The following is an 18,390-nucleotide window of genomic DNA, read 5'->3' as shown; positions in this document are numbered from 1 at the left end:
ATCTGGCTTCCTTGGCTAAGGCCCTGACCAGCGCTCGATCCTGACTGCTGGTAGTTAATATATCCTGGGGGGAGAGGAGGGCTGGTTCCCAAATGGAACCCTATTCCCAATATAGTGCACTACTTTTAACCAGGGCCTATGTAGGGAATGGGGTGGCATTTGGGCAACAGGAGAATCGTCCCGGGGCGGAAGGGGTTCTACTCCAAACCCCGTTTTCATATCCACGGGGCAGGACACCAGAACAGGAGTGCGGCTTTCCTTTTCAGCGTGGCTGCTCTCTCCTCCTCCTCTCACTCCACCACATGCCCATGATCCTGGCCTTGTTGGATTGATGTTTTCAGATCAACATTAAAAGGAAGGACTCCCATCTACATTCACGCAGCCCCTTTACAGCCTCCCGCTGCCCGTAGCAGCCTCCGCTGGCTACTGCTGAGGGTTATTGCAGATGGTGGGACCCCAGTGACGTTGGGAGAAGGATCTGCGTGGTTGGCCGTGGGCCTCCTACTTGGTCTTCCTCACTACTGCAGACTCTCACTGTCTCTGTGCCCTCCTTTCTCTCTGCAGACAGAGGAAGCCTCCCATATCTTCTTGCACCTGGCGGTCTCAAGCTAGTCTGCACGTCCCTGATAGTGGCTCAGAGTGATAGTGCCTCAAAACCCCCTTTTTGTTGTGTCCATCTCGTCTAATGCCACCTTACATAGAGACATATTCAGTCTCTTCTCTAAATAAGCAGACAAAAACTATTGCAAATGGTTTCATTTGATAGCTTTGCGAATGTTGACAAAGCAGTTGTCGTATGTAGCTGCTATGAAAATGGGCTTCTCTGGCTGCCGGAACTCTGTGGTATCACGCCAAGTTCATGTCCCTGCCAGCATTAGTACCACGACATCCCTCTATTTGCATAGGGCATGTGCCAGTTGCCAAATTTGTCCCTCAAAGCCCTGACCCAAGATAATGTACGACTTCCCATTTTCAATAGACTTCCCATTTTTCTATACCAGCCTACTGGTAAAACAATAGTTCCTCATTCAGGAGCAGGCTATTGGCTTTGACTATCTCTCCCATCTTATCTGCTGGCGAAGGTCTGTGCCAACGGATCAATTCCAGCAATAGGGAAATGCACTGCCGGATAACAATATAATTCCAAAGGATGTGTACATTTTTAGGGTGCATGCGGAGAATGTGTGAGAGCCTACGTTTTGCATACTGTAGCATCACTCTGAGTCTGCTTATTTGTATTTAACCTTTTAACTAGGCAAGTCAGTTAAGAACAAATTCTTATTTACAATGACGGCCTAGGAACAGGGCAGAACGACAGATTTTTACCTTGTCAGCTCAGGGATTTGATCTTGCAACCTTTCGGTTACTAGTCCAACACTCTAACCACTAGGCTACCTGCCGCCCCAGTGTTTTAGGCTGCTGAATTTGACATTCTTTGCCACTTCATGTACCAGCAGTTACTAATATATAACTCCAATACTGTTCTGTCTGAGAATTTTGGGCTATTTCTTGATGAGGTCTGTCAGATCAGACAGACAATTTGTGGTTGTCTGTCTTAATGTTTAAACGGCATTTAAATGATTATTTATTTTTTAACGTTTGTACGTAAGAACAATAAGAAAAAATCCTAGTATTCCATGTGAATTTACAATCCAGCTGCCAGCAATGGTTTTGGTCTCGGCCCCTTTCAGATGGTTAAGCATTGCACCTGTAGTCTGCTACCCTTACTGTACCTCAATTCCACCTCGCGAAGTTCGCATATCCTTTATGGCAATACGTTGAGAAGTTAAATATACAGGTAGGGCTGACCCAATTTAGTCGACTGGTTTATTGTTTGGCCGATAGGCTGACGGTCGGGTGAGTTTTTAATTATTTAAAAAAATATTTTAGTCGAGCAGTCTAAAATATATTAATGTTGTCATGCGCCCGAAATGGCACTCTATTCCCTATTTAGTGCACTACTTTTGACCAGAGCCCTATTGGCCCTGGTCAAAAGAAGTGCGCTATGCAGTGAACAGGGTGCCATTTTGGACACTTTTTTATTATTATTGCACATTAGGCCATTAGGGACCATGCCAGTTATCTGCTCTGAGTCTGACTTAATTTGGCTTTGTGAAATGCCCTCGACTGACGGGCCTTTTACCCCATCATGCCACATGCAGGCCAAACTGTTAGCGCTGCTGTGAATGGAAATGCACTTAACGCTTCCTGGGCTCCGGTTCAGCTCGAGTTACACTGGCCTGCACATCACCCCTAGCCCGATCTCACACACACGCGCGCACCCACACACGCACGTATGCACACACTGAGGCAACACTGCATCGTTTATTTATGGCATACTGCTGCCAGTTTCAAAATAATATAGACCGTATAGTTCTCCTACTGGGTTATGAGGAACGTTAGGCTTTAAACAGTTCCTTATTTGACCCGGGGACACAGCAAATAGGCGATGTAAGGCTATTTAGACAGGAAATGGTAAGATTACGCATCGGTTGCTTCCTCTAACACTGTTAGCACGTAATAGCACTTTTCGGGTGGAACTTTTTCAGGGGTTAGGCGGCGACTCGTGTCTTTCAGTCTTTATCAGGGTGGATGATATTAGAGGAATTAAACGGTTAATAAAAAAAATATAAAAAAGCGAGCCTCTGTTTTGCGTTGGTGCATCCGGATGTGTCAGTCAAAGTATGTGTCTGTGTGTGCGTGCATGCACTCAAGCACACTTGTTTGTGTGTGTAAGTCTGCTGTCACTGCTGTTTCCTGACAGAGATCCGGTGAGCAGCCAGTTCTGGAGAGTTAAATGTATAATATGATGACTGTGATGAAAGGGGAACCCAGTGTGGTTGCAGTGTTTTTCTCTGTAGAAGTGTCTATGACTATTGTGGTGTGATTGTGTTGCTGCTGCACGGTGGGTGCTGAGGGTCCTAGTTCACAGACACAGACAGCCCGACTGCTACATTGTATTGCATTGAGAGTAGGCCTACCACCAGGCTTACAACATGTCAATGCCCCTCTCCCCGATGTAGGCCTAATCATGTAGGCCTAATGTGTAGTGCCACCAGCCACTGTGATTTAGTCCCCCAGACCGTCCGTTCGCCAGTAATTGGCTTCAAGTGGGCCGTCGCTTTAACTTTCTCGCCTTCTATCGTGGAAAACAGGAAATGGGGAGGGAGCAGCCAGCTGCTGGTCAAAGGTCAGGCCCTTATAGGAGGAGGGGGTCACCACGAGCGCCGTATCCAGGGATAGCTTGGCCCATTGCCACGGTAACAGAGGAGATCTATGCTCTGTTGTCAAGGCAGCGGTGGATTGAGGGGGCATATGTATCTGCGGGTTAACTACTGTAGCTCATGCAGAATAAGAAAATGTATCTGTCCCAAATAGCACCCTATTCCCTATATAGTGCACTACTTTTGGCCAGAGCCCCATTGGTGCTGGTCAAAAGTTGTGCACTATATAGGGAATAGGTGCCATTTGGGACGCAGAAAAATAAATGCCACGCCGGGGTTAGCAAAACACCCAGCCGCCCACGCACTGAGGTTGCATTTACTCAAACACTCTCTCTCTCTTGCTCTCCTCTCTCTCTTTCTCTCCTTTTTCTCTTTCTCTCCTTTTTTCTCTTTCTCTCCTCTCTGGCTAACGATGTCCTTGGGTTTTTCAGACAAAGGAATGGCCATAAATAATGAATGGGGTTGTGTGTTTTTATTTTTTAAAAGTTGTTGGCGTAGTCTTTTGGACTTTCTAACTAACTTTCCTTCGGCGCTATTGTTGTATCTGTGAACACTGGTTTTGAGTTAAAGCAGATGATGCATACAGAGGAAGAGGAGTAGGGGACTAGTCTATATGCGCTTGTGGGGATCTGAGAGGATACGATAAGCCTAAACAATGTGTTAATAGCGCCACCTTGCCCTCTGATGGGATAGGAATTGGGAAGCAGTGTGTCGTCTCTACTGTCCACTAGGCTAGTCTCTGTATCAAACAACATACATGAGATGCGTTTTAAAGTTTAGGGCTCCCTGCCTCTCTTGGCCTAGCCTTGTAGCATTGGAGCCATGCCCAGCCGCGCACAGAAATACAGAGCAAGCGTTGTAGCACCAAGTTCTACCCTAGTCAGAGATATGAGGACACACATACAACAGACACGCTGGCAGGCGCACTGTAAACTCATAAGCTACAACATCACTCTCGGGATTGGCAGTTTAACTCGTTGTCTTGTAGAATGTGACCCTTAATGGTGACTAGACACATACACACTAGTCTCTCTCACACACATGGCATACCCTATGCCAGTGACGGGACACAGTTGTGCTTCACCGAGGGCACTTTGCCACCTACAGAGCAATGCCCTCACACTAGCCTTGTCAAGAACCAGGCTTCCTTAACTGGAAGCCAGGGGAAGTTCATGGCAGAAAAATTGTAAAATGAGGTGGACACCCGGTGTAAGTTAGTGACGCAACACATCAAACCAATCAAATGCCTTGCTTGGGCGGAACTCCAATTGTGCAAACTAGCATACGGAGCAACTCCACAAAATGTGTCCTTCCTGGTCTGAAAACATCGATGAACATAACACGGAGCACCAACAGCATGTGGAGGGAGGGGTCTTGAAATGTAGCAACCAATCGTAATCTTGCTGCTGGGAGCCAGTAGACCATTCAGATCATTTTTGCAAGACCTTTAAGGGAGGCGTGACAGTGGCATGATTTTAGCGGTATGGCATCGCAAGACTACCCTCACACAAACTGTGTGTGTGGTGAATCCATACGCTTTCTGTTTGCCATCACTGCCCACTCGGTTAGCTAGGGTCAGTAATGTCCACCTCACCAACAGGACTTCCCCCTTCTCGAAATGTGGGCACTCATAATTGGCATACTTTTCCAGCGGAAAATAAATTGTTGTGATTTAAATTAAGCCCATTGGTTGAATTTGAAATTTAAACTGGAAAGTGTGAAGGAGGGATTAGAGAATTGAATTGGAAGACGGGCTTAGTTTTGCAAGGGTTGTGTCAAGGTGCCGAGGGGAAACGGCGCAGGACTGATTTTCTAGCGGGGCAGATGGGCTTCTACTGCTGCAGAATGCCTCGCCTCACTCAAAGGCTTAGCTTGAAAGCCATTCACCAAAAAGAGGCTACATTTTCTTTTTCTTCTCGGTTTGGCAGTTGAGTGTCAAAAAATACCCCCACAGGCGCGCACACACACACACACACACACACACACACACACACACACTCACACACCCACACAATTTGGCAGGGTGTCTGTATACTCACTCTGTCTTTTTTGAGCTCATCATAAGGCTGTGTCCTCTCCTCTCTATCCCCTTACACTCCCTTCCCCAACCCTCCTCTGTGCTGGCATTGGAGAGAGGGAGAGACGCTGCCGCCACACTCTTGCGCTCTCTTGTGCATGTCAATGTTCCCAGCCCCCCCCCCCCCCCCCAAGAGCCTCGCACAATCCCTCACTGTGCTATCACGTGCTTTCTTTGCCACTTCGTCCCGCCACTGCGTTCGCCCGCCTGCCTCTCGCCTCGTTGCTCATCTGCCCAGGGGCCTCTGGAATTGGAAAAGTGTGCCAGGCATGTCGTGGCCCCCAACCCCTCCCTTCTACCCGTCGAACCCCAACCTGCACACCCAGGGCCCAGGCTAGCGTGTGTAATGTGATGGAGGTCTAGTCCCTCCTGGCTCTCTCTCTCTCTCTCTCTCTCTCTCAGCTTCCACCATTGAGCTCAGCCCCTGGCCTTACAAAGCCATGTTAACATGACATATTAGCTATCGGTGGCTAAATTTAGCTGAAATGTGTAGTGGCTGTTTTAGGGAATCACACCATGGATTAGTTTGTCTTGGCCCATAAGACTACTTTCAGGGTGAGGAACCATCCAACGTCAAGTTGTATAATACTCTCTCTCTCTCTCTCTCTGTTCCTCTTCTGTAGACGGAACCTGACCAAGTTGTCGCTGATCTTCAGTCACATGCTGGCCGAGCTCAAAGCCATCTTCCCCAATGGCCTGTTCCAGGGGGATAACTTCCGAATCACCAAGGCTGACGCCGCCGAGTTCTGGAGAAGATCGTTTGGGGACAAGTGAGTCCACCTCTGCTCTCTGCAAAAAGTTGACATTTACAGCACGCTAGCCAGTCATAGTGAAAGCATTTAACATTTAAGTGGTAAGATTGGATATATTTATGCACCACATGATGGAGACAGGAAGAAAGAAAGGGCTTTGGTGTTTCAAGCTACGTGAGGTTGCCTAGGTAAACAAGATATGAAAGTAGTTAATTAAGTCTCTTTGGTTTAGGAGGGGGGGAAAAAATAAACTATTTTTATTGGTCACATTTTTGTCAGTCACCATAAACACCCAGAACCAGGAAAAGCAACTGTCCAAATTTAAGCCCACAAGATTTCATATGGCCTGACCAAAAATGTCTCCATAGAAATTACAAAATCGTCCCGTGGCTTAATGTCGCAGCTGACCCCTGCTCTAAAACACTATTGTTGCGCTGTGGCGAATAACATGTTTGGAACGTCCATATTCAGGGTAGAATCAGAAGTGGGATCGGACACCGTAAGGGCAATAACAGGGAAGGTTTAACACAATGCATCAACGTTGCTTGTTCAACTCAATGGGTATAGTATAGTAAACCATATTGTCCCGATGTGTTTTAAGGACGATAGTGCCTTGGAAGGTGTTCCGGCAGGCCCTGCACGAGTTCCACTCCATCAGCTCGGGCCTGGAAGCCATGGCCCTCAAGTCCACCATCGACCTCGCCTGCAATGACTACATCTCCGTCTTCGAGTTTGACATCTTCACCAGGCTCTTCCAGGTTGGGCCTATACTCACACGCACGTGCAAACACACATGTACATGCGCATGGACACACAAAAACCAGCACAAGTGCATGGATATTCACACACACACACTCGCATGCCTAGATGCGCACACAAACACTCAAATTCAGGGTCGCAAACACTCAAACACACACACTCACACACAACCCCCCTTGTACTACATTCCACTGCGCCAATGTACACCATTTCTCTTGAGAGATGAGTTGAGAAACGAGTCAGACAATGTGTTTGTGTTGTGTATATCAAATTGTATTGGTCACATACACACAGTTGGCAGATGTTAATGCGAGTGTAGTGAAATGCTTGTGCTTCTAGTTCCGACAGTGCAGTAATCTTGTTAGCTATTACTGTAGCTCCCATGGAGTAGTCCTCCATAGTTCCACCACAAACCGTAGCCGCACTTTCTAACTACACATGAGTTTGGCAAAGCAATACTTATTGTGGCCATGTGTGTTTCTCTGCTGTGAGGTATCGGGTGGCAGTTGCCTGCATCCCTGCCTGCTGAGAGACGGGGCCAGTGTTTTGAGTTGAGTGGCTGCGTTGCGTGTCTCCAGGCTGAATAGAGGCCTCTTGCTGGCCCTTGTTGGCATAATGCAGTCCCCAACTCTTAAAGAATCCACTTTACAGCAGTGGATCTCAACTGGTTTTGCTTCAGGACCCAAATTGAACCAGGTTGTCTTAGCCGCGATCCAATATTCGCACTGCGATTTTATTTATTTTTGCCAAAATGCGGTCTGGGAAACTGTTTAATTCTATATTGACAGTAAATGTGCTAATTATATGGCAAGGGAACAACAGTCCCACCTTTTTTATTGTCAATAACCCATATTCTGGTTTTAGACTCCAAAATCAACCAAATCTGCAAAATAAATAACTCCATATTGAAAATATTATGATTGAAGAAAAGTAATTCAGAGGTAAAAAAAAAAAAAAAAAATAGGTTCATTATTTCTACACATTTTATATCTGGTTTTAGTCATTTAAATTCAGACTGCTGTATAGATTTAAAAAGTAAAACCACTCACGACCCATTCAAAACCTTGGACCTACCAGTTGAGAATCGCTGCTTTACAGGGAGTCGGGACTGGATGAAATTGTTAAGTGCCTAGGAGAGGAGTGGCTCTTTTGGGGCTAATTCTATCAAGTTTTTAAGTGGCCACCGTACAGAGAACAGAGAGAGCTTACTGGGCCATTCTTTCACTGCTAGTCAGCTGTGAGGAACAAACTGTACTAAAACGTACCCGTACTGTCACAAAGGACCTTGGGATCTGACTAGTCCTTAGGAAATATGACTGCGTTATTGACATTTTTTGCAATTTTGATCCACTAGTGACACATCGCTAATCTAGTTGCATTGTATCAAGTTCTAGTTCCCGGACACAGATTAAGCCTAGTCTTGGACTAATGTACTTTCACTGGAGATTCACCTGTGTCCAGAAACTCCCCTGCTGCTCTTCTTCACACACGTCATGTTTAGTGCTGCTGTGCCTGTGTGCAGTGGCCTAAATGCTAAAAGACCAACAACCAATGTCCCTCGTAAGTAATTGTCCCGATTGGACAAGTGCAAGTAGTTGCCCCTTGTTTCAATCCATTTTCTTCCGTTTGGTGCCTAATGAATATGACCCACGCCCCTTACATGCCAATTTCAATACCTAAAAGCGAAGGTTTATATAAATGTTCCCCTTTTTTAGTCATCTGTTTCTTTTGTCGTTTCTAAGGGTCGACTAGTATTTGTTCCCTGAGGGGGAAGTGTTCTTCAGTCCTTATTTTTTTTAAACATTTTTATTTTGTATTTTCTTTAGGCCCTAGCTAGCTCCCTGGCTTGTGTCACAGTGAGTGGATTGGATACAGTGCAACCTAGGTGGCTGGCTGTCTGCGAGTCGTGCTCAACAGCTGAATGCATGCTCTTTCTTTGGGTTTTGGACGCGCCCTCGAAATAGCCGCGGCGTGTTTGCTGAGAGCGCTCGTGTTCTTTTGAAGCCCCCTGCACATCAAGGTCATGCTTCTCATCAGCATGTGAATGAACCTGTATGATAGTGGATAAACTGCAGTAGGGCAGAATTGGATGGAAGCATTATTTCCAGTTGGTAACACAAGACTGGTCTGGTTAAAAGTAGTGCACTATATGGAATAGGGTGCCATTTTGTGACGTGTCCATTTGCTCGTTGCTAGCGTCCTTTGCCTGTAGTAGTAAATGTATAATTATGACTGCCGTCTGCCCGGTATGTCTTATCTATGACTATGGTTCCTGTGCTATCTGACGGTTAGGTGTAGTGCGTTAGTAGATTTGCTAGCGGCTCTCATTGGTGATGCTGCATGCATGACACTCCGCAGGCAAAGAGAAACGCGTTTTACAATAGTAGCTTTCTTTCTGTTCGTATTGTGGCCTGAAGTAAAAGCTGACTGATGTAGCCTAGCCGACTCAAGGACCGCGTCGTAGGGTTGTGTACATTGGGCGTAGGCTAAGAAAAGTGTCTTAATTCAAGTACTTTCTCGTTTTACAGTTAAAAATGACATCTGAGAATGCGTCTTTTAGAAGAGGAATTGACGGGATGGCATTTTTGCGGTCTGTTGGGTCACCATACATGCATGGCCCATCGGTTAACTGTATTGTACAAGGCCAGGTCTTTGGTCACTTTGTTTCCACTTCATTTTGCCACTAAACTATCAGCACGAGTTCACTTCACGCTTTCTTTGACAGTTTTCGACGTGTCAAGAGACCTCACAAACTCACTGGTGTGGATCCCCCTTCGTACCGCTACGTATGCTAGTCTAAGTCAATTTGAAATGAGTTTGTCCTAGTGCGTTAGCTTCCATTTGCTAGCAGTAGAACTTGCACGAACACTGGCCTAACTCTCTTTTCTGTTGTCACCAAGCATACATTTTTAAGACCAGACGGCTGAAAAATAGTTCCTGATGGTGTGTCAGGGTACTCTGAACACTCTAATTTGAGTCAAAACAGGCAGTCGTAGTGCAGCGCAGACTCTTAGTACAGTACCTTCGTAGCTTCTCACTATGGTTACCACATTCCCCGGGGGCAGATCTGATATGAAGATAGGGTTGCATCTCTGGAGAAAGTAAAGGGAGCTTTAAGAGTCAGTCATGATTTTGTTGCATTACTCGCCACGGTGTACCGCTGTGTTGTACCACTCTGAGACGACGTGACTCACCCTCTGCTCTGTGCTGCGTGGGCGTATGCAGCCTTGGTCGTCTCTGCTGAGGAACTGGAACAGCCTAGCGGTGACTCACCCGGGCTACATGGCCTTCCTCACCTACGATGAGGTCAAGGCCCGGCTGCAGAAGTTCATCCACAAGCCTGGCAGGTCAGTGAGAGAGTCTACATGCACACACAACAGACACACCGTATGCACACGCACCTCAGCCAGATACACTTTCTCCTCTATTGTCAAAGCACAAACACAATGAGAGAGGATGATGATGTTTTGTTATAGACTCGGTGGTTCTCAAGCCCTGAATGCAGGTTTTGCTGACATCTGTGGTGTATCAGACTGTATACCATGGGTATAACAAAACCATTTATTTTTTACTTCTCTAATTATGTTGGTGACCAGTTTATAATAGCAGTAAAAGCGCCTCGGGGGGGGGGGGGGGGGGGGTTGTGGTATATTGGCCATTTACCACATCCCCTCGTGCCTTATTGCTTAATTAGACACTTTCATTCAAGTTACTATCTCATTATAACCATGACTTTACATGTTCACCTTTATTGATATACCAATATCTGTGGTATATCAGACTGTATACCATGGGTATGACAAAACCATTTATTTTTACTTCTCTAATTATGTTGGTGACCAGTTTATAATAGCAGTAAAGGTGCCTCGGGGGGGGGGGGGGGGGGGTTGTGGTTGGCCAATATACCACGGCTTAGGGCTCTGTGTTGTGTCGTGCATAAGAACAGCCCTTAGCTGTGGTATATTGGCCATTTACCACATCCCCTCGTGCCTTATTGCTTAATTATACACTTTCATTCAAGTTACTATCTCATTATAAACATGACTTTACACTTTCACCTTTATTTTTCTCCCTACAACATATGTGACGGTCACTGACTTGAGTCTTGCCCGTGCTGTCACGTACTCTCACACTCCAAAAACAGCTACTTCGACTACTGTTAAAGCGCCCTGTTTTCTTAGTCTGCCTGTCAGGAGCTTACACACACACACACACACACTAACACACTCTGGCGAGCTCCGCCAGCTTGGCTGTCGAACGCACACTTGCACAATGACACCAGAAGGCGCCAGTCCACCCTCACCCCTAGTCTCACGTGCCCCCCCTGTGGCACATGGAACAGCATGGTACCTAGCATCAATAGGTCTATTGTAGAGACTGGGCGGATGTCAGTACTCGCTCCAACAGAGGGCAAGTGTGTGACACAACGTGGCAAGTATTGAGCCTTCGTTCACCTCTGGCTCCTAGATGACAAAATTGGTGACTCTTTAAAATGATTTGAATGAATAAGCGTTAAGTATTTGTGGATAGTGTATTCATACTAATAACGCTTGAGGATTCTGTGACGTGTAAACGTTTCCAATCATTGTGAGCGTGTACTGCAATGTAAGCCGTGCCTGTGTGTGCGTGCGTATGCTGTACACGCTTATAAATTCTGTTGCTTATAGGGTGCACACTCACGCTTACACTATAAGCAATTACATTTTTTTACAAGAGGCTTGTTAATGAAAATGTATCCTTTAGTATTGAACTCAGGACAGAGAAGCTCACCAGGAGTTTGGTTAGGGTGGGGATGAGCTGGGATTGTGCTTTTTGTTTAGGGTGTTTTCCCTATTGTCATTAGTCTTTGGTATGTGTGTTCCACAGCTACATCTTCAGGCTGAGCTGCACGCGGCTGGGCCAGTGGGCCATCGGCTACGTCACTGCAGATGGGAACATCCTGCAGACCATCCCCCACAACAAGCCCCTCTTCCAGGCCCTCATCGACGGCTTCCGGGAAGGATTGTGAGTTCGCCAACCTCTCTCTCCCTTTCTCTGTGTGTCTGCCTTTCTCTCTCTGTCTCTCTAACTGTATCTGTCTCTTGCCTGTCCGTCTCTCTCTCGTCTCTCTCTATTTCTCGCTCTCTCCAGTCTCAACTCAAGAGCTGATCTTTCTATAAACAATGTGGATCATTTTACATCTCAAAGTCCTTGTGCCACTGAACTCAAACCAACATGTCTCATGTTGCATCGGCCACGACTCCATGTCCCCTTCTGTTTTCATAAGCAGCAGGAGAGTTTGATTTGCAATGTGCAGTCAGTGGTTTTGGTGGATAGTGGCTATAATGGCGTCTCCTACAGCAGTGGTTCCACACTCTGGTCCTCGAGTACCCCCAACACCTTTCTGTTGTAGCCCCGGACAAGCACACCTGATTCTACTTGTCAACTAATAATCAACTCCTTGACAAGTTGAACGAGGTGTGTTTGTCAGGGGGTTTAAACAAAAATGTGTACTGTTGGGGGTACTCGAAGACCGGAGTTGGGAACCCCTGTCCTAGAGTATGCCAGTGTTCAAACTTCAGTTTTTATTTATTTTTTTATAAACGCTGTGGTAAGAATCTTTCAGCCTGAAAGGTTGTAGGCTACATGTGATTTGCTTTGCAAAGAGCCTCATACATGTGTTCTATAAAGCCACTATGTAAAGTATCACTTAGGCCTCAAGGTTACGCGAAAGACGTAGTCAAAAACATCTCAAATTACAAATTATTAAATTTGCGACTCAAATTACACCCTATTCCCCATATGGTGCTGTGTTTTTAAATGTAATTAAAAAAAATATTTTACCTCCGTTTTCTCCCCAATTTCGTGGTATCCAATTGGTAGTAGTTACAGTATTGTCTCGTCGCTGCAACTCCCGTACGGACTCGGGAGAGGCGAAGGTCGAGAGCCATGCGTCTTCCGAAACACTACCCAACCTAGCCGCACTGCTTCTTGACACAATGCACATCCAACCCGGAAGCCAGCCGCACTAATGTGTCGGAGGAAACACCGTACACCTGGCGACCTGGTCAGCGTGCATTGCGCCCGGCCCGCCACAGGAGTCGCTAGTGCGCGATGAGATAAGGATTTCCCTGCCGGCCAAACCCTCGCTAACCCGGACGACGCTGGGCCAGTTGTGCGTGGACCTCCCGGTGCGCGGCCGGCTGCGGCAGAGCCTGGGCTCGAACCCAGAATCTCTGGTGGCACCGCTAGCACTGCGATGCTACCCGGGAGGCCGGTGCCGTGTTTTTAAACCCTTGTGGCGGGCCCTGTGTGGCTTTAGTCAATAGTAGTGTACTTTATATCGGGAATAGGGTGTCATTTGAGACAACCTACAGTACCAGTCAAAAGTTTGGACACACCTCCCTCTGAGAGAATGCCAAGAGGTGTGCAAACCTGTCATCAAGGCAAAGTGTGTTTTTACATCGTTTTGATGTCGTCACTATTATTCTACAATGTAGGAAATTAGTGAAAATAAAGAAAAACCCTTGAATGAGTAGGTGTCCAAACTTTTGACTGGTACTGAATGTGTGTTGGTTTACCCTTGTGAGTGACCATCTCCTCTGCCCAGCTACCTGTTCCCTGACGGGCGCTCCCAGAACCCAGACCTCACAGGGTTATGTGAGCCCTCGCCACAAGACCATATCAAAGTCACACAGGTAGGTCTCTCTCTCTTTCTGTCTCTCTCTCTCTTTCTCTCTGTTTCTGTCTCTCTCTCTCTTTCTCTCTGTTTCTGTGTCTCTCTCTCTCTTTCTCTCTGTTTCTGTGTCTCTCTCTCTCTTTCTCTCTGTTTCTGTGTCTCTCTCTCTCTCTCTCTCTCTCTCTCTCTGTTTCTGTCTCTCTCTCTCTCTCTCTCTGTTTCTGTCTCTCTCTCTCTCTCTCTCTGTTTCTGTCTCCCTCTCTCTCTCTCTCTCTGTTTCTGTCTCTCTCTCTCTCTCTCTCTGTTTCTGTCTCTCTTTCTGTCTCTCTCTCTCTCTGTTTCTGTCTCTCTCTCTCTCTCTCTGTTTCTGTCTCTCTCTCTCTCTCTCTGTTTCTGTCTCTCTCTCTCTCTCTCTGTTTCTGTTTCTCTCTCTCTCTCTCTCTGTCTCTCTGTTTCTCTCTCTCTCTCTCTCTGTCTCTCTGTTTCTCTGTTTCTCTCTCTCTCTCTCTCTCTCTGTTTCTCTCTCTCTCTCTCTCTCTCTGTTTCTGTCTCTCTGTCTCTCTGTTTCTCTCTCTCTGTTTCTCTCTGTTTCTGTCTCTCTCTCTCGCGCGCGCATTCATAACCTTACATACTGCACTTCCTGAATCTCTGGTCCTGCTCTGTAGAGAAAACGTTTTGAAACTGAGTGAAGAAGGGTACTATTTAAACTTGTCCAGTAGGAAATTCAAATGTACTTTCTGTTTTTAAATGTTTTTGCTATGGTGAGCCTTACTGAACACGACCCTGGCTCCTTTTTTAGTTGCAATATAAGAACCAAACTAAACTTAAGGGTGCTTTTAATCTGCTCTATTTGTGTTTACTGTACATGCTATCCTACGCTCTGGGAGGTCTGCTGAAATCCCATGGCTGACCATGTATCTCTGTGTGTACGTCCTCAGGAGCAATATGAGCTCTACTGTGAGATGGGCTCCACCTTCCAGCTGTGTAAGATCTGTGCGGAGAACGACAAGGACGTGAAGATCGAGCCCTGCGGTCACCTCATGTGTACCTCCTGTCTCACCGCCTGGCAGGTACTGTACCCCTAGTCTCTTTCACACTGCTGGGTAAGGGGGGGTGTAGGGCGGGTCGGTGGGTGTGTGGGTCAGTGGACGGAAGTGTATATGTGGGTGCATGCATGTGCATTCTCATATAGACATGAATGTTCCTAATCCCCCTCTCGATTATTTTCTTCTCCTTCAGGAGTCGGAGGGTCAGGGCTGCCCATTCTGCCGGTGTGAGATCAAGGGCACGGAGCCCATCGTGGTTGACCCCTTTGACCCCAAGGACCCCGTAGGGGGCTCCTATGGGAGCAGCAGGGGTATTTTCGGGGCGGAGGGTGCCCCGTCGCCCAGCTACGACGAAGACGACGACGACCGGCTGGAAGACCCCCACATCATGATGAGCAAGCTGGCCTGTTCCAAGGTAAGCGTGGTCTAGCTGGGGCCTAAATCTGATTTGGAGCCCTCTTCCTCCTTACTGTAGCTCCTGGGTGAAGTTTCCCCTAGGTACAGGTCTAGGATCATCTTCCCCTCCCGCAATCTTAACATTTTAGTGGGGAAAATGCGAAAACTGACCCAAGATAAGTGTCTAGGGACAACTTTACATTACTCTTCCTCTCCCTGGGCCACGTTCAGCAAGGCACAACATTGTGGAACGTTCAGATAGAAACGTATTATTTGTGACCGAATTTCTCTCAAAGTTTACCGACTGAATGTTGGCACATAGCCTACTGTAATCCTTGTGGACTATAAATGTGCACCCCCGCTCTAAACTGAACTCCTCTGAGGACCTCTTCCTCTCTCTTTCCCGCACCTTCAGAGTGTAAGATCACATCGCTTTCATCTTTGACTTCTAAGGTTCCGGGTTAGCTTTGCTTCTTCCAGGTATTTGATGTGCGGGGTCTTTATTTTTCTCCTCTTGTGAGACAGCATCTTTCAGCTGTCTCTTTGTAACACGTCAGAACTCAGCCAGTGGAGTAAGCTTGAATAGACGAATACTTTAAGAGTGAGATTACACAGCTTTGATATGATGGGAATTGTTTCCTTTGGTATTGAAGAGTAAGTGTGCAGTGACAAGTTTCCAGAACTCTCTCCCTGAGCTGTAGTGTGATGTTGCAGGTGGAGCGGCCCCCTTCGCCCATGTCCCTGGCGCCGCAGTCCTCCCTGCCCCCCGTGCCCCCCCGCCTTGACCTCCTGCAGCACCGACCGCCCAACCCCCCAGGAGCATCCAGCCCAGGGACCACGTCCAAGGCAAGCTCTTTGCGCATTCAGTCGAAAAATGGGAATGTCGCAAGTTGAAATGTGTGTGAGAGACGGGCCTATTTAGCCACTGTTGGACCGCAATGGAGGTTGAATAGAAATTAAAATAAGTAGTAATAATTTATGTTTTGTATAGCACAGTCCAAAATCCTCAAAAAACGTTGTTAAAAATCAAAGTGTTTTTGGCGTGACAGCTGTTAATTAATGTGCTTCCGTGATAAGTTGACAAATGCTCCTATGAAGTAGGCTACTACTTCCTATGAAAACAGATGAAATTGATTCAGTCTTCACGGTCTGTAATTGTGCTCTCCTTTCCTGTAGGCATCCTCCCACCACAAGGACAAGCCTCTCCCCCTGCCCCCAGCCCTGAGGAACCTGCCGCCCCCTCCTCCACCAGACAGACCTCTCTCTGCCGGGCCTGACGGGTGGCTCGGCAGACGGCCACTACCCTGCACCCCCCTGGGGGAGCCCAAGCTTCCCCCGGCCCCGCCCAACCGCAACCTGGCCGACTGGAACCCCAGGCCGGTGCCCAAGGCCCCCGGACAGCCACCCGGTGTGGGAGACAGGCGGGGGGTCCGGGAGCTCTCCAACAGACACTCCCTCCCCCTGGCCCTACCGTCAGCCCTAGACGGATGCACCGACGGACAGCGGGACAACAGCTCGCTCAGTTTGGACCATCAGCTGGTGAAGGGAGCCCAGGTATAATACTAGCTTCTGTTAGAGCAGTTGGTTAAATGTGGTTTCACAGACATGTATTTCATCTATACCAAGAGTGTGTACAGTTGCACGTGACTGTGAGGATCACAAGTGAGTATTTACAGAAATAGGACTTTAGCGGTGTCTTCTCTGTTCCTCCCCAGAGTTTTGGAGGCACGGCGTCTGGCAGTCAGGAGTATGACAACCCCAAAGTGAGGCCTTCAGTCTCGGCCAATGCCATCTATGCTCTGGCAACAAGGTACAGTACACACACTCCTCTCCCTGCTGTGTGAATGTGCTATATGATGTATAAGGCCAGGAGTTTTTCCTGGCTGAGTGACTTTACCTGAGTTATAGGTATAGCCTATAGTCAGAACCTAGAGTTTTCCCTGATCAGGTCCCAAAATCCCAATCTGTTTATATTAAGTGTCCCCCTCTCACTCCCTGTGTTGTCAGACCCCATCCAGATCTGATGCCTGTGGCTGGGGAGGAGATCTACGAGAGTGACGAGGAGTCCGACTACATGATTCCCACCTCTCGGCCCGTCCTGGCCCCCATGGCAGCCCCCCTTGTGGTGACAGAGACCCCAGCTCCCAAATCCCCCCAGCCCAGCTCTCTTAACTCGTGGTAAGCACCCTCTGCTATAAGACCCACTCATTGAGAAACGCTTCATTGAAAAGTTTCACTCTAAGTTCGTTGATAACAGTGATGATATTGTAGGTGTACTGTGTACATCTTCAGTAATGTATTTTGTTATTCTGACAATTGATTGCACGTCAATAGCGAAAAACACAAGGAAAAAAAAATATATATATATATTATAAAATCTAGCCATATGATGTCATGTCCTCTTAGCTTCCCTCCCCTTCCTGTGTTTGATAGGCCCATGCTGAAGGACCTGGATGAAGGACCTCAAATGTCTGAAGCCATGTATAACGTCCAGGCCCTCACAGCCTCCCTGCTTCACCTGGCCAGAGACTCGGGTACTGCCCTATCACAAAACTATGGCTGTGTGCCAAATGGCACCCTAATCACTACGTAGTGAATTACTTTTGACTAGTACTTTATGGCAACTCTGTTCTAAACACAATCTGCTTCTGCTTATTATAAACACACATGTAGTATACCCCATCTTTGCTAGTTCAGCACTCCAGCTCTATTCTCATTTTACCCCACCGTTCTAGCCCACTCTATTCTATCCCACTCTATTCTATTAAATTCCATTCTATTTGAGGAGATTAAAATGCCATTGTTTCATTTCACCCTTCTGACCCGACTGTGAATCCCTCTCTTCCCCAGATTGCTCTGAGCTGCCCCCCCTGGCCAGTACCAATGGCCCTATCTGGGAGATCCCCTGCCCGGTCCGGGAGCTTCCCGAGGAGGTAGAGGAGGAGAACGGCTTCAACATCCCCAAACCAGCGTTGCCCGTGGCCCGACGCACCCTCTCCGAGCTGGGGGCTGCCACCAGCGCCGCCTTCAGCCGTCTCGTCATGGACAGCGAGCCCGGAGCGTCTGCCTGTAAGACCCCCACAACTCAGAGCCAGTGATGTAGTTAATTTGTAGGGTCAGGGGTTTCAAAAGGGGGTAGTTCGAGCCGCATGTGGCTTGAGAGCCATGTGTTTCAGACCCTTATAGTTAATTTGTAGGGCGGGGAGTTTTTTCTGACCTCATCTGACCAGGGAACACTGAACCCTAGGTAGTTTATTTGATAAAGACATGTACAACAAACGGTGCACCAGATTTGAGCTAAATAAATAGCCAATTCTCATCTGCAATTGTAAGATATAGGCTGTTACTAGAGCCCAGAGTTTTTCCGTCCCAGTCATGGGTGCACCTCAAATGGTTGACCACCCCTGGGTATTTAACGAGGCTGTCCCTCGTGTATTATTCCTATGTCTAAGTCTTCAAGACTTACGATTGGGAATCG

At 47.4% G+C, this 18,390-nt stretch overlaps 1 protein-coding gene across 1 annotated transcript in view; it reads left to right on the top strand.

The window, feature by feature from the left end:
• Positions 1 to 18,390, top strand: part of LOC139549247 (E3 ubiquitin-protein ligase CBL-like) — a 39,807-nt gene that overhangs the window by 12,875 nt on the left and 8,542 nt on the right. The window contains exons 3-15 of the mRNA XM_071359492.1: positions 5,925 to 6,071; positions 6,655 to 6,811; positions 10,038 to 10,159; positions 11,679 to 11,816; positions 13,402 to 13,489; positions 14,409 to 14,540; positions 14,710 to 14,931; positions 15,627 to 15,758; positions 16,089 to 16,466; positions 16,628 to 16,722; positions 16,920 to 17,090; positions 17,346 to 17,446; positions 17,763 to 17,981. Of these exons, the coding sequence (XP_071215593.1) occupies positions 5,925 to 6,071; positions 6,655 to 6,811; positions 10,038 to 10,159; positions 11,679 to 11,816; positions 13,402 to 13,489; positions 14,409 to 14,540; positions 14,710 to 14,931; positions 15,627 to 15,758; positions 16,089 to 16,466; positions 16,628 to 16,722; positions 16,920 to 17,090; positions 17,346 to 17,446; positions 17,763 to 17,981 (2,102 nt within the window). The remainder of the gene's footprint in view (positions 1 to 5,924; positions 6,072 to 6,654; positions 6,812 to 10,037; positions 10,160 to 11,678; positions 11,817 to 13,401; positions 13,490 to 14,408; positions 14,541 to 14,709; positions 14,932 to 15,626; positions 15,759 to 16,088; positions 16,467 to 16,627; positions 16,723 to 16,919; positions 17,091 to 17,345; positions 17,447 to 17,762; positions 17,982 to 18,390) is intronic.

The sequence above is a fragment of the Salvelinus alpinus genome, chromosome 22, assembly GCF_045679555.1.
Source record: "Salvelinus alpinus chromosome 22, SLU_Salpinus.1, whole genome shotgun sequence".
Taxonomy (NCBI): domain Eukaryota; kingdom Metazoa; phylum Chordata; class Actinopteri; order Salmoniformes; family Salmonidae; genus Salvelinus; species Salvelinus alpinus.
This window is presented reverse-complemented; position numbering and strand designations above follow the sequence as displayed.